This window comes from Nicotiana sylvestris, chromosome 6, assembly GCF_000393655.2.
Source record: "Nicotiana sylvestris chromosome 6, ASM39365v2, whole genome shotgun sequence".
Lineage (NCBI taxonomy): Eukaryota > Viridiplantae > Streptophyta > Magnoliopsida > Solanales > Solanaceae > Nicotiana > Nicotiana sylvestris.
Window position 1 is genome coordinate 44,952,678 of NC_091062.1, and position 13,211 is coordinate 44,965,888.

Sequence of the window (13,211 nt, forward strand, 5' to 3'; positions counted from 1 at the left end):
TATAATGCATTGTATAATTTTTTAAAAATAGTTGCTTACAAAAATACCCTCCATATTCTCTAGCTTTAAGGGACTTTAAGGACAATTTTGTCTTTAACCATATTAATGCATGCATTAAAGCCTTGATATTACTAATGTCATGATTTTCTATGCATTACTTATGCATATAATAATGCCAAGTATGTATTAGTTATACATAAGTTGAAAAATGTACCAAACAAGATATTAGTAAATCATAGAGGTAATGCTTACGTTATTTTACAAACAACCCCTTATAGTAATTGTTTGTCCGACTATACAGGTACTAGAACTCGTACATTTCAGTAACACAACTGTGATTGTAACCTTACATATATAAATAACTGGCTTACGACTGAACTGAAGTTGCTGTATCAGTTAACACAATGGTGTGCTACAATTTGGTAGTCCAACAATCACCTCCAATTCTGCTTCAATCACTGTATCCCTCCAAACCCAGGTACAATCTCCACTCTTCTTACCTCTTGTTTGTTTTTCAGTTGCTCTCTTTCTCTTTTCTTGATACAGATTTTCATTCCCAAATTCAAGATTTCTATTCTGCATTATGTCTAATCATTAATTCTGTGATCTATTAATATAGTACAGTGTACCCGTTTTTTCTTTTTCTTTATGGTTGTTCACAATTGTGTGGTTAATAATGCAAAAGATTTGGTACTAAACCCAGACCCAATATGTACTACTGTAGTAGTTAAGAAAATGAGTAAAGAGAGTTGTAAGAGAATTGCTTACTCACTGATTTTAGTACTTGGGGGAAATTCATGTTAAATTCAGCCAGCAGCCTGTCTTGTTAAACCTACCACTTTAAATCAATGGTTAGGAGCTTCATTTCTTTTTAGGTATGATGAGGAGTTTTCTGAAATTAGGATGGTAATACTTTTGTCAATTTTGTTGAGGATATGATCTGATCGGATAAAAGAGTAGGGATGACACGATAATGGGCATTGGATTACATTAAAAAAACATATGATATAAATAGTCTATCTTGATGGTGCTCAAGGTTAAAGAAGATGGATTTTACAGGCTTCTCAATGCTTGTCTCGATTGAGGATAAGGTGCACGTCATACATACAGTGGAGAGAAATAGCTTTGCAGTAAAGAAAAGTTTTGCACCTCTGAATCGGAAGTACGTCTAAGAGGGTATTTTCTTGTGGTGTGTTGAAGTTGTCCTATAGAAGGTTTTGCTTGCATTCTAAATTTTGTGCAGGAATCAATAGCCTAAAACTGGCCGTACAATCATCTTAGGTTTTGTATTAGATTTATGTGACTGATGTTTGCTTGAAGGTTCACTTTTCTTTTAATCACGTTTCATTCTTCATGTAATGGGGATTGTTCTTCCTTCCTTGTAGGGGGATGCCTATGAAAGTGATGTCCGGCTGCTGTAATGAATGTCCTATATCTAGTAAGGTTGTGGTTAAACAAGTCTTTTCAGGTCTTGCAGCATCGATCCTATTTCTCTCTCAAAGTAACCTGGTTAGAATCTTTACTTTATTTGCTTACTCCTGGTTCCAAGAGATCAAGATATAGCATGAGAAAAATCCTATTTCTCCGGTGCATTTAGTGGCACATAAGCATTTGGTTGATTTGATAAGACTGTTATGACAGTTGAAGGTCAAAAATCATATTTTACTCTATGTTATCAAACAAAGATATTTTTATGGCAAGCATGATTTTTCAACTCAGAATGTGTTATATCATAAATTAACCCAAAGAGCCAAAATTCCAGAAATTTTGTTAAATTTTCAATCGTATCTTCATTCTCTTGGTAGGCTTTTGCAGCAGATCTTCCTCATTACAACAGTGTGTCCCAACTTGCAAATGCCATAGACAGCGCACCGGTTCTTCCTCTGGAGAAGGGAAATGATGGTGGAGGTGGAAAGTTGATGATGATGCGAGGCATGACAGCAAAAGACTTTGATCCAATCAGGTATTCTGGAAGATGGTTCGAAGTAGCTTCCCTTAAACGTGGATTCGCTGGACAAGGTCAAGAAGATTGCCACTGCACCCAGGTGAACGTTGAGAGTGTTAACACCTGAAAAATTGCCTTCTTCTTATTATGTCTTTGCATATATTTTGGGTTCCTTGGTTCTTGGACGCTCATACTTGAAGATTTCTTATTTTGGAATGGTTTGTCTTTGTTCCAAATTATTTCAGGGCATTTACACTGTTGATATGGCCGCACCTGCTATCCAAGTAGACACATTTTGTGTTCATGGAGGACCTGACGGCTACATCACAGGCATAAGGGGAAGGGTTCAATGCCTTACCGAGGAGGATAGGGAGAAAAATGAGACTGATCTAGAAAGGCAAGAAATGATTAGGGAGAAGTGTTACCTTAGGTTTCCTACATTGCCGTTCATCCCAAAGGAGCCTTATGATGTTATTGCAACTGATTATGACAATTTTGCACTGGTTTCTGGAGCTAAAGACAGAAGCTTCATTCAGGTAATCAACTGTTTCTCTTTGATATCTGCCGTGAGTCAAATGATATTTTCTCTCTCTTCAATATGTGAGAATACATCCCTGAAATGAGCTTCTCATAGTTTCTGCATTTTTCGTGTTCAACAGAGTGTACCTCACACTTGACCCTTTTTTTTCATTATTATGAATTATTTACTAAAGAACTGGGTCACCTGACCTTGGGGTTAATGCTACTACAACAACAATACAATGACACCAATCAGGGAGCAAATTAGAAAAAACTCTTTCTTATGAAGAAATTACAGCCATATTCTCTTGGGAAACTTTTTCTTTTGTGTGAAAATAGCGGGAAATTAATCATATCGGGGCATCTATAATGCTAAAATGTAGGCTCGACTGCTATCATCATCCTCGATAGTTTCTCACAATGCCTGCAGTGCCACTCCTTCCCAGATTTTCACGGATACTGTCATTAGTATTCAGCTCTCCCCCATAGGACTTCAGCGGCCTGTTTGCTTTGCTGAATCCCTTGAGTCGTGCTAGACTTTAAGTCCAATTCTGTTGCCACTCAATCTCTGGAAACTGAAGCTGTATAATTTGCACCATAATACCCAACAGTACTCCTGTAACCACCACTTAATAACTTGATGTCTAAAGGTAAGGGAGTACCCTGTACTCCCAAAGTAGAATCAAAATCGACCTCATTTTCCTTGCCATCTCTCCAGTCAGAAGACTGTTCCAGCGATTCCTCAGATATAGTAGTACAGCAGTAGCATTTTGAAGAAAAATTGTAGTCCATATTTGTCATCTTATTATCAGTAGTTGGGCTGATTCACATATTACTGAAGCCTGAATTTGCAGTTTTCAACTCTCAAAAGTGCTTGAGTTTATCATAGGACAAAAATTTATCTGATGTAGTAATGATTGATAAACTGATTGATCTGCGTTTCTTTCCTCGATCAGATATACTCGAGGACACCTAATCCAGGACCAAAATTTATAGAGAAATACAAAAACTACTTAGGTAGTTTCGGATATGATCCAAGCCAAATCAAAGACACGCCACAAGACTGTGAGGTGAAGTCTACGAGTCAGCTAGCAGCAATGATGTCCATGCCAGGAATGCAACAAGCTCTAAGCAACCAATTCCCTGATTTAGAGTTGAAGGCCGCTGTTGAATTCAACCCATTCACAAGTGTTTTTGAAACTCTCAAGAAGCTTGTTGAGCTTTATTTCAAGTAGTGAAACCTTTCGAGTTTTATGACATATATTTTGTATCCTTGTATAGTTCATATTTTTATAGACCAACCCCACTCCAATTTGGTCCCTGAAGCCTCAGGTCAGCTATCTTTATGACTTGTGGGCTCTAACACTTGATAATGCACATTGAAATAAAGTTTGATTATGAATGAAATATTTTCCATAATTATATACTATTTCACATTATATAAATTTTATGTGTGTGCGTCTGTGCATAAAAAAAGATTTTTGGGGGCGTGGAATCTCAGTGTGGAATCATTGCAGGAAAAGAGTAGCGGTTGGGAACTAGAACAAGATTAAACCTCTAAGCATAGAGATGAGTGTTTGTTGTTAGCCCCATTTCTTCAGTTTTTGGATTGGATTAAGGAGTTCCATGTTGACGCATCACTCTATGCCATTGGTTCCATCCCTGTTGGGTAGGTAATTATTCGCACCCTCTTTCAACTAGTGTTTCATGGTCACCATAGAAAATTTGCAGCGGTTTGGTGCAATAGCATTTGTCACATTCAAATTAGTGTTTTATGTTAGGCCTAAGCAAGAGTTTTACGGCCCAGGCCAAATGGAACTTGGTGTTTAAGCTAAATGTCAACATTCAAATATAATTGAAGAAAAGGATGGAGTCAGTTTTTCTAATAGTTTTTTCAATATTGCAGTTAAAAACCATTTTATTTACAACTTTCTTCACCTTCAACAAGCTGATGTGATTTTAAAACTTAATAGAATTTTTTGTTAAAATGTAGTTTTATCCTTCATTACAAAATTACCGCTAATTATTTTATGTTTCATCATTAATAACGATAAAAGATAATATTCTACACGTTGTTAAGATAGCGGCAAAGTCTTAATTGGACGAATAAATATGACAAATTAAGCAAATGATTGAGTATTCGATATTAATTTGAATGAGACGAGGAAGAAGTACCAGTATTTAATATACAGCTGGCTCTGATAATTGTGAAAAGAGAGCAAGCTTCCCATTCCACTCTTTTTTTTTTTTATCCCTTTACCCTGTTCAGTAGTAATACCCGATAGAGAGAAATACACTATTAATTAACACCGTTTAATTGAAATTCCCTGTTGTTAATGGTGAGCCATTTTCATTTCAGAGTAGACATGTTAATATTTGTGAAGATATTTCATTTCAGAGTAGACATGGTAATATTTGTGAAGATATTTCATCTAACCTTGGTTAACTCTTAGGCAGTTGTAGAAAATTGTGGTGGATGCTGTTTTCAGTAGTCATTCATTCTAATATAAACCTAGAAAATTGTTCGTTAATTTCTTTCTAGTTAAAGAGGGAGCAGATAATGTAAATGAACCCTTCATATGCGATGTGAGTGAACCCTAACAAGTTTAAGAACATAAAAAGCCGAGCATGGTTGCGGGCCTATGGATGCTCCAGCAATTAACGCATTGGGGATAATCAGTCCGCCATGATGGAAACTAGAAATGAATGGCGATCTGAGTTACATAATTTCTTTTTTCAGAAAAAAGAGGTCAATTACTTGATATAAAAACATTAGTAAGAAAAAAGGGAGGGGGAGATTTGGTGGGGGAGGGGGTTATAACAGTTTGCTAGCTGATATGATGGCATATTAGTTAACAACTTCATCATACATAAGAAAAACTGCTGCATCAATTGGTACCACCAAGCCACAGTAACCACTTCATTAGAATTTTTTTTACCTAACTACACAGTGTCATTTTTCGGCGAAGGGGTGACAACCCTTGGACGAAGGTCGCTCTGCCACTACTTGCCCTCTTACTAGGCAAAGATAGATCCAGGTATATAGTTAATGGCTTAGGCTTCATAGTTGCTCTGAATATGGCGACGAAAAATTCTTTATTTGAGATAGGCAGCCCATGCACTTTCTGATTCCTCTTCTTGCAAGAAAGAGAATATTTCTATAGGCTACAACTTGTCACGACAGCTCTCACAAGTCTCGCCAACTTGCAGATATATGGGTTCTACTAGCAGTTACACCAAACCAAAGCTTGGATCATCGGCCAAAACCCCCAAAAAGGAGAACAGGGAGCAATAAGCTGATCCCAGCAGGTGCTCTATGGTATAAGTTGCAGAATGTAATGAATCAATTGCAATGTCCACATTCACTTACAGGAATCTAAATGCTGATATTCAAGGATTAGGCATTTAGACAGGGCTTTCAGACAGCTTTGAGAAACCAAGCTTCTTCAGGCGATTCTTTATAGGGCCTGCCCAAGTTCTGTCAGCATCCCCACAATTTATGTCCACAATTTCCACCATGTAAGGTCCCTTTCTCTGAGGTTTCTGCCTCACAGGAGTTCCATCAACGAAGACATTGTCGTTTTTTAGTATTGGAATTTGATTAGTTTTTCGATTATAGTGCTTTGTTTTCCTGACAATTTCAGGGCATTTCTTATTGTCCTCAGACATCCCACTGCTGCTTGCTTTGTCACTCAATGTTCCTGGCTTCACTCTTTTAGGACTGGTTGCACTTCCAGCAATGAAAGAACTAACAGTAGGAGACTTACTTCTATATGAAGCCGGTGTCTGAGGAGAAAACTTCTTAGAATCTAATTCTCTTGACATCAAGGAACAGATTGTACCAGTTGTTCCAACTTTAATAGAACCTCCACCACCCTTATTGGCTTCCACTGTCTGAACCATTCTTCTTTCAAAATTTTCTAGGATTGTCTATCAGATATTTAATTCAACCCTGCGAAGCAGTAGCAATCAGTTCATGAGCAAATAAATTATGCCTAGATTACTAAAATCATTGTTTGGCACGAGTTTCACTACAACAACAACAACCCAGTGAAATCCCACAAGTGGGTTTGGGGAGGGTAGTGTGTACGCAGACCTTATCCCTACCCGAGGGAGTAGAGAGGCAAAGAAGAATATAACAAACGGCAGGCCAGACTGCCAAAGAGATACATTCATAAGATATCACAAACGGCAGGCCTAACTGCGAAAGAGCTAAAGAAGAATCTAAGAATACGGCTTCCTCCAGACAAATGCCAATAACTTCACCTAGATAAAATCCAAACACAGAGGAACATCTATTATCTATAATGAGAGCTCATTATTGGCAGATAGATAGAAGACAAAACTTCAAGTAGCATAGTAATTACTCAAACATTAAAGAAAATGAACTTCACTGCCCTACAAATTTACTAAAATATGAGCGAGGCTTCTTGAAATTTGGTAAGATCACAACTAAAAGATATCCAAAACGGATTCTTTGCGGGGTAGCACACAGCTGGGCAGAAACTTGTACTCCATTATCCAGAGGCTAAGTTGCTCGAACTCGAGTGCGGGTATCCGATACGGGGACGGATCCAAGTATCAGATTCGGCGAAATCTAAATTTTAAGATTCGGGGGTGTGGATCCGGATATGGATACGGGTGCGGGGATTCGGCTAATAAAAAATAGAGCTATAAAAATATTGTAAATTTTGAGAGATATTCTATGAAAAACTTACATGAATATTGTAGAATTCAATCTTTCATTCTCCAAGATGGACATTATTCTTTCATCGTCCTAAATCTGTTTTATTTTTGATTTTGAGAAATCAAAATCTCAATTTTTCTCCCCAATTTGTCAATGGACTCCGGTCAAAGTGTCCGAAGTCAGTTGACTGAATCCGGGACGTATCTCGTCCCCGTCTTGTATCGGGACAGGGACTGCACCAAAATCGAAGAGTCCGCGCAACTTAGTCCAGAGGTAGTAATCCCCTAGACAGAAACTGAGTGTTATCTTTACAAACATCTACAGACCAGATGTATGTCCTAGGGTAAAAAATGGAAAACAAGTACCAAATTACACCCATAGTCACAAAAGGAAAGTAGATAAGTATAACACCAAATCAAAACCTAACTCTAAAAGATACATTATCTGGTCTGTTCCAACCTTCATCACCTGGAAAGCTTCTTAAACGGGGAAAATAAACAATGAAAAGAATGAGAGGTTTAAAAGGATGGAATAGCATACATTGGGGGAAAAAAAAAGCAGCATGATATTAAATGAAATTATGTCTCCGGTTTCTAAAGTGCTGAAAATATTTTCCAAATTTTATATTTCTCTACCAAAAATAGTCCGAGCAACAACAAAGCTAAAGTTAACCAGCCGAGCAATGGATTCAAAAGTAAAATTCTGCTGGAGAATATCCAGAGAGAAGCAGTTGACAGAAGATGAACCCATAACTGTATACTAAATGGGCAAATCATCTCCTGACTTTACGGCACCAAAACCATACCCATCTCCCTCCCAAAAGGTCATCCCAATCAGCAAAAGAGAAGAAAAGAACTTAGTAAAGAAAGAAAAATCAAGTTTTGCATCTACATTCCTCATTAGAGGAAAAAACAATTGAACTTTTTTTCAGAAATCAAAAGAAGAGACAGATCGAAAGACAACAATATTCTTAAGGTAAAATCTAAATAAATAACTCGAAAAGTCCAACAAGAAGCTGACAAAATGAGAAGTATTCAGTGAGAATAGAGATTCAAAGTTTACCAGAGAAAATGTGTCAATTGAACTACTCAAAAGTTGGAGAAAAATAATCACCCAAATCCAACAATCTAATCACATGGAAATTCCACCACCAAGAGTATGCTTACATAGAAACAAGAGAATCACGGAGAAACCAAGAAGCACAATAACCTTAACAAAACAACAAGACATAATAAGCACGTGATAACTACACCGGTAACCACAATAATTGGACATGTAACATGTTTGCACGAAGTCATAGAGGAACTCACAATCAAGAAGTATCAAAACAACAAGAAAGGAAATCACTTCAATTAAGGTAATTAAGGGTCAATGTAACTGGTACGAATTAGAGGAAAGCTAACAACGTCATATGGAGCATATAGAGACAATTTAAGCAATTAGGAAACTCAATCATAATGGGATACTTTTCACATAATGGACATAAAGACCTAAGAACCCTAGAGCAAATTTCCCACAAATAAGTCCGAGCAGACACTCGTCACCTCGCATGCACGAATTACAATTAGCATAGATGACTCAAATCCTAAGGGGAAGTCCCCACACAAGGTTAGGCAAGATACTTACCTCAATCCAGCCAATTCAATACTCAATTTAACTTTTCCTTTACCGATTCATCAACGCTCGACTCAATCTAGCCAAAAACGACTAGAATACATCAAACAATGCTAGAGAAAATAATTTCAATTGGCAAAACTATGATTCTTATACAATTTGCAAAAAGTCAACAAATGTCAACTCCCTGGGCCCACACCTTGGAACCCGATAAAATTTATAAAAACCGAACACTCATTCCGCTACGAGTTCAGCCATACAAATATTATCTAATTCCGATACCATTTGGTCATTCAAATCATCATTTTACAAAAGTTTTCACAATTTTTCCCCAAATTTTCCTTTAGATTCTCATGAATTTGATGTTAAATCTAAGATATAATCACAAAATATAGTTGAAAATTGACTAGAGACACTTGCCCAATGATTTGGAGAAGTTTGGGACCTTGGAAAATCGCCTATGGAGGTGTAGGGTTTGAGAAAGTTGAAAAATGGGTGAAATTCCTGTCTAAAATCTCACTTAACAGGCCTCAGATGTTTCATTTGCGACCCAGTGTTCACAATTGCGAATACTTGCAAATTGCGAACAAAGCAGGGCTGGCAGAAGTCACATTTGTGACAAAAAGTTCGCATTTGCGAACTAGGCATCGCAAATGCGATGAAAAAGTTCGCATTTGCAAATACACCAGAAGCGAGCAATTTTTCCCGACACGAAAATGAGGATAACTTCCTCATACGATGTCCAAATTCGATGATTCTTTTTCCTATGGCTCCGTAATTCCGATACGATCTAGTGGTTCAATAAAAACTGAATTTAGACCTCATTTGCTAAATGTCTTATCATTTTAGCTTGAAGAAACGACGATGAAGCATCCAAAAACAAGCGCAACATAGCCTAAACCTATCCGAAACTCACCCGAGCCCTCGAGGCTCCAAACCAAACATGCACGTAAGTCTAAAAACATCATACGGACTTGCTCGTGTGATCAAATTATCAAAATAATATAAAAAACTATGAATTTAACCTCAAAACTCATGATTTTCTAACTTTTCAACCGGACGTCCAAATCACGTCAAATCAATTCCGATTCTCACCAAATTTCACAGATAGGACTTAAATATCATAACAAACATGTACAAGGCTCCGGAACCAAAATATGGGCCCGATACCAACGAGTTCAAACATTAATTCTTTTATTTATTTCCTTTAAAAACCATCACAACAATTTTCTTCAAAAATTATTTTCTAAGGCTAGAGACCTCGGAATTCAATTCCGGGCATACGCCCAAGTCCCATATTTTACAACGGACCTCCCGGAATTATCAGAATACAGATCCGGGTCCGTTTACCAAAAATACTGACCAAAGTCAACTTAAAACTAAATTTTAACTCCAGAAATTACTATATTTTTCATATTTTCACATAAAAGCTTTCCGGTTTTACGCCCGGTCTGCGCACGCAAGTCGATACACTATAAAGCTACTCGTGACCTCAAACTGCCGAACCGGATGCAATTGCTCAAAATGACCGGTTGGGTCGTTACATAAAGCTATGATCAAAGCAATTTAGTCGTTTTTTTAAATTTAAACCAAATCAAATCAAATGTATTGCACATTTATCGTTTTGGTTGTTGTCTGTTTTTGTTGTTCGATGTTTTAATTTTTTATAAATCTAATGATATTATTCTCTTTCTTTCTTTTCTCCTGCAATCAGAAAAGAAATTTTCTCCTTTGTCAACTTATAACTTTATTACCCTTTTATTGTGGTAGCTACAATTTTCTTAGATTATATATGGAGATGTCCTAAGATCTAGTAGCTTTAATTAGGTAGATAAAGTTTATATAAAGTAAGTCTAAATAAGAACCACATATTTGTTTCTTTACATAAACGAAGTTGGATACATGACTTTCTTTTAAAGATTTCATTGGGAAGTCAACAAGAGGGGCAAAAGATAATAATTTCATAAATTATAACAGTTGAAACATCAAACACACAAGTCTGAAGTTCAGTTTATGGCTGTGCAAACTTCAAACACACAAGTATGAGGTTCACTTGCAACAGTCACATGGGTCATTATAATTATAAGAAGTAGAGCTACTATCACCACCCAGCTCACAACAAGCAGCACCAGTCCAAAACCCTCTGTACAGTAAGCTCTGAACCAATATACAACAATCAAACTGTCCTCAACCTAATCTCGGTGGCTCCTGGAAGGGGCGCTTGTTGTCATCATTTTAGCTCTAAATAATCCATCCTCCTAGATGTTTCATATAAAACCGATGTACCAGCAGCAAAATGCCAGATATGTGTCGCTCATGCGAACCTAATTCTACAATGACTTGGCCAAAATCTATCCATCATGTCTAGTAGTTCTCTATAACAATCTAGAGCAACTCCTCCTTCGGATTTCGGAAGGCATCGGATTTGAACATAGAATAACTCATAATGGAAGAGATGACATGTAACGATGACTGTGAATAAGGATAATCAACAATGGAAGAAATAACATGTATCAATGACTTAAAATAATGAAAAATTAATGGAAGAGATAACATGTAACAATGAAAGAGGCAACAATTTCAACTAAAGCATAAGAGCAAAATATCAAGTAATATGCATAACAAGTGTTAACAAAGTTATTTAAAGCATGTAAGGTTAGACTAACACAAGCAAGAATAGATTGACCATGAGAATTTAAAACATGATATGACAATTCAATTAAAGCATGGAAAAAGTCTAAGCAGCCTACACCGGTCAAATACCACATATAACTCGTGTACCCACTCGTCACCTTGTGTACGCGGCTTTCACATAGCACAAACGACACAATCAATCCCAAATTTTAAAGGCGTAGTTCCCCCACGCAAAGTTAGGCAAGATACTTACTTCAACTAGACTAACTCAACCCTCAGAAATATCTTTTCCCTTAAAATTTGCCTCCACATGGCTCAAATATAACCAAAATTGACTTAATATAATCAAATAATGCAAGGAAAAATAATTACAATAGATAAGACTATGAACTTTACACTTTTCCCAAAAAGTCAACAAAAGTCAACCTGAGGCTCGCCTGGTCAAAACCCGGGTCCAAATGTAGATTCCGTCTATCCATAACCCTACGAGTTCATATATATGATTTGTTTCAAAATTCGAGTCCAAAGAAATATTGATGAAATATATTTGGAAATTGATTAGAATCACTTACCCAATGTTTGTAGATGAAAATCCCCTCTAAGTCGCCTACTACCGAGTCTAGGGTTCTAAAATGTGAGAAATGAGGTAAATCCCGACTTCCCAGCCCTTATGACCAGCTGCAGATGTAGCATTTGTGACACATGGTTCGTATTTGTGAACCCTCGCAATTGCGAATCAAGGGTCGCATTTGCGAACCGTGACAACCTCAAGAAAAGTCGCAATTGCGAAGCTGGCCACTATCGCAAAAGTGACCAAATGATCGCAATTGCGAACCTGCCCTCAGGCCTGATGACTTCGCATTCGCATTTGCGACATCTGAACACCCCTTTTCACCTCCGCAATTGCGAGGCCGGTGCTTGCAATTGCAATAACAGAGCACCAACAACACCAACAATTTATTTTCAGTTCAAATCATTCTAAAACATTTCCGAAACTCTTCCGAGCCCCGAGGGCTCCAAACCAAATATCCACACAAGTCTAAAAATATCATACGAACTCGCTCGCGCGATTAAAATACAAAAATAACATCTAGAACTATGAATCGAACACTAAAATGCATAAATTTCAAAGTAAAGTTCAAGAACTACTAGAATTGCATAATTGCAACTAAGCGTCCAAATCCTATCAATTCTATTCTAAATGATACCAAATTTTACAGACAAGTTCTAAATAGCATACTTAACCTATTCCAAGACCCAATTTTAAATTCCAAGCCCGATAGCTAAAAGTCAACCTATAGTTAGACTTTTCAACTTCAAATTACCAAATTTCGGCAAAATAACACAAATCAACCTCCAGACTTCCGAATTCGATTTCGGGCATACGCCCAAGTCAAAAATCATGATATGAAGCTATCGGAACCATCAAAATACTGTACGAAGTCATTTTCGCAAAAGTTAAAGTTTGGTCAACATTTCTAACTTAAGCTTCTAAGTGAATAATCAAAGGGTCCAAATCAACCCAAAATCTTTTTGGAAATAAGCTAATCAACCCCGTAAGACATAAAACCATAAACACAATGTCTGAAGCATCAAAAGAGAAATCAGGACGCAATTACAGAAAACGACCAGTCTGGTCGTCACATTCTCCCCCTTTTAAAACAAATATTCGTCCTCGAATGTGCATAAGGACATACCTGAAGTGATGAATAGATGAGGATAATGACTCCGAATGTCGTGATCGGTCTCCCAGGTCGCATCCTCGATTGGATGACCCATCCATTGAACCTTCATCGTAGCAATGTTCTTTGA

At 37.2% G+C, this 13,211-nt stretch overlaps 2 protein-coding genes across 3 annotated transcripts; one reads left to right on the forward strand and one right to left on the reverse strand.

Annotated features, from left to right (window-relative positions):
- The first annotated feature begins 330 nt into the window (after positions 1–330).
- LOC104230776 (chloroplastic lipocalin) lies at positions 331–3,886 on the forward strand. The gene is made up of 5 exons (XM_009783651.2): positions 331–478; positions 1,386–1,509; positions 1,806–2,045; positions 2,191–2,481; positions 3,421–3,886. The coding sequence occupies exons 1-5, from the start codon at positions 405–407 to the stop codon at positions 3,697–3,699; spliced, it is 1,008 nt and encodes a 335-aa protein (XP_009781953.1). The 5' UTR covers positions 331–404; the 3' UTR covers positions 3,700–3,886.
- A 1,402-nt stretch (positions 3,887–5,288) lies between these two features.
- Positions 5,289–8,354, reverse strand: LOC104230777 (uncharacterized). Of its 2 annotated transcripts, none has more exons than XM_009783652.2 (2): positions 8,214–8,354; positions 5,289–6,416 (listed from the first exon to the last, which is right to left on the reverse strand). In XM_009783652.2, exon 2 carries the CDS (start codon positions 6,365–6,367, stop codon positions 5,870–5,872), a length of 498 nt encoding a protein of 165 aa, XP_009781954.1. In that variant the 5' UTR covers positions 6,368–6,416; positions 8,214–8,354; the 3' UTR covers positions 5,289–5,869. The 2 variants fall into 2 exon arrangements, with proteins under 2 accessions (XP_009781954.1, XP_009781955.1); XM_009783653.2 differs by lacking the exon at positions 8,214–8,354 and adding an exon at positions 7,183–7,435.
- Between the last annotated feature and the right edge of the window lie 4,857 nt (positions 8,355–13,211).

What these genes read in the sequence shown, in the direction of transcription:
- LOC104230776 (XM_009783651.2), top strand. Translation starts at nt 405, where the DNA reads ATGGTGTGCTACAATTTGGTAGTCCAACAATCACCTCCAATTCTGCTT. An exon ending in CTGTATCCCTCCAAACCCAG is followed by an intron (nt 479 to 1,385) that starts GTACAATCTCCA and finishes CCTTCCTTGTAG; the next exon opens with GGGGATGCCTATGAAAGTGA. An exon ending in AAGATTGCCACTGCACCCAG is followed by an intron (nt 2,046 to 2,190) that starts GTGAACGTTGAG and finishes AAATTATTTCAG; the next exon opens with GGCATTTACACTGTTGATAT.
- LOC104230777 (XM_009783652.2), bottom strand. Translation starts at nt 6,367, where the DNA reads ATGGTTCAGACAGTGGAAGCCAATAAGGGTGGTGGAGGTTCTATTAAA.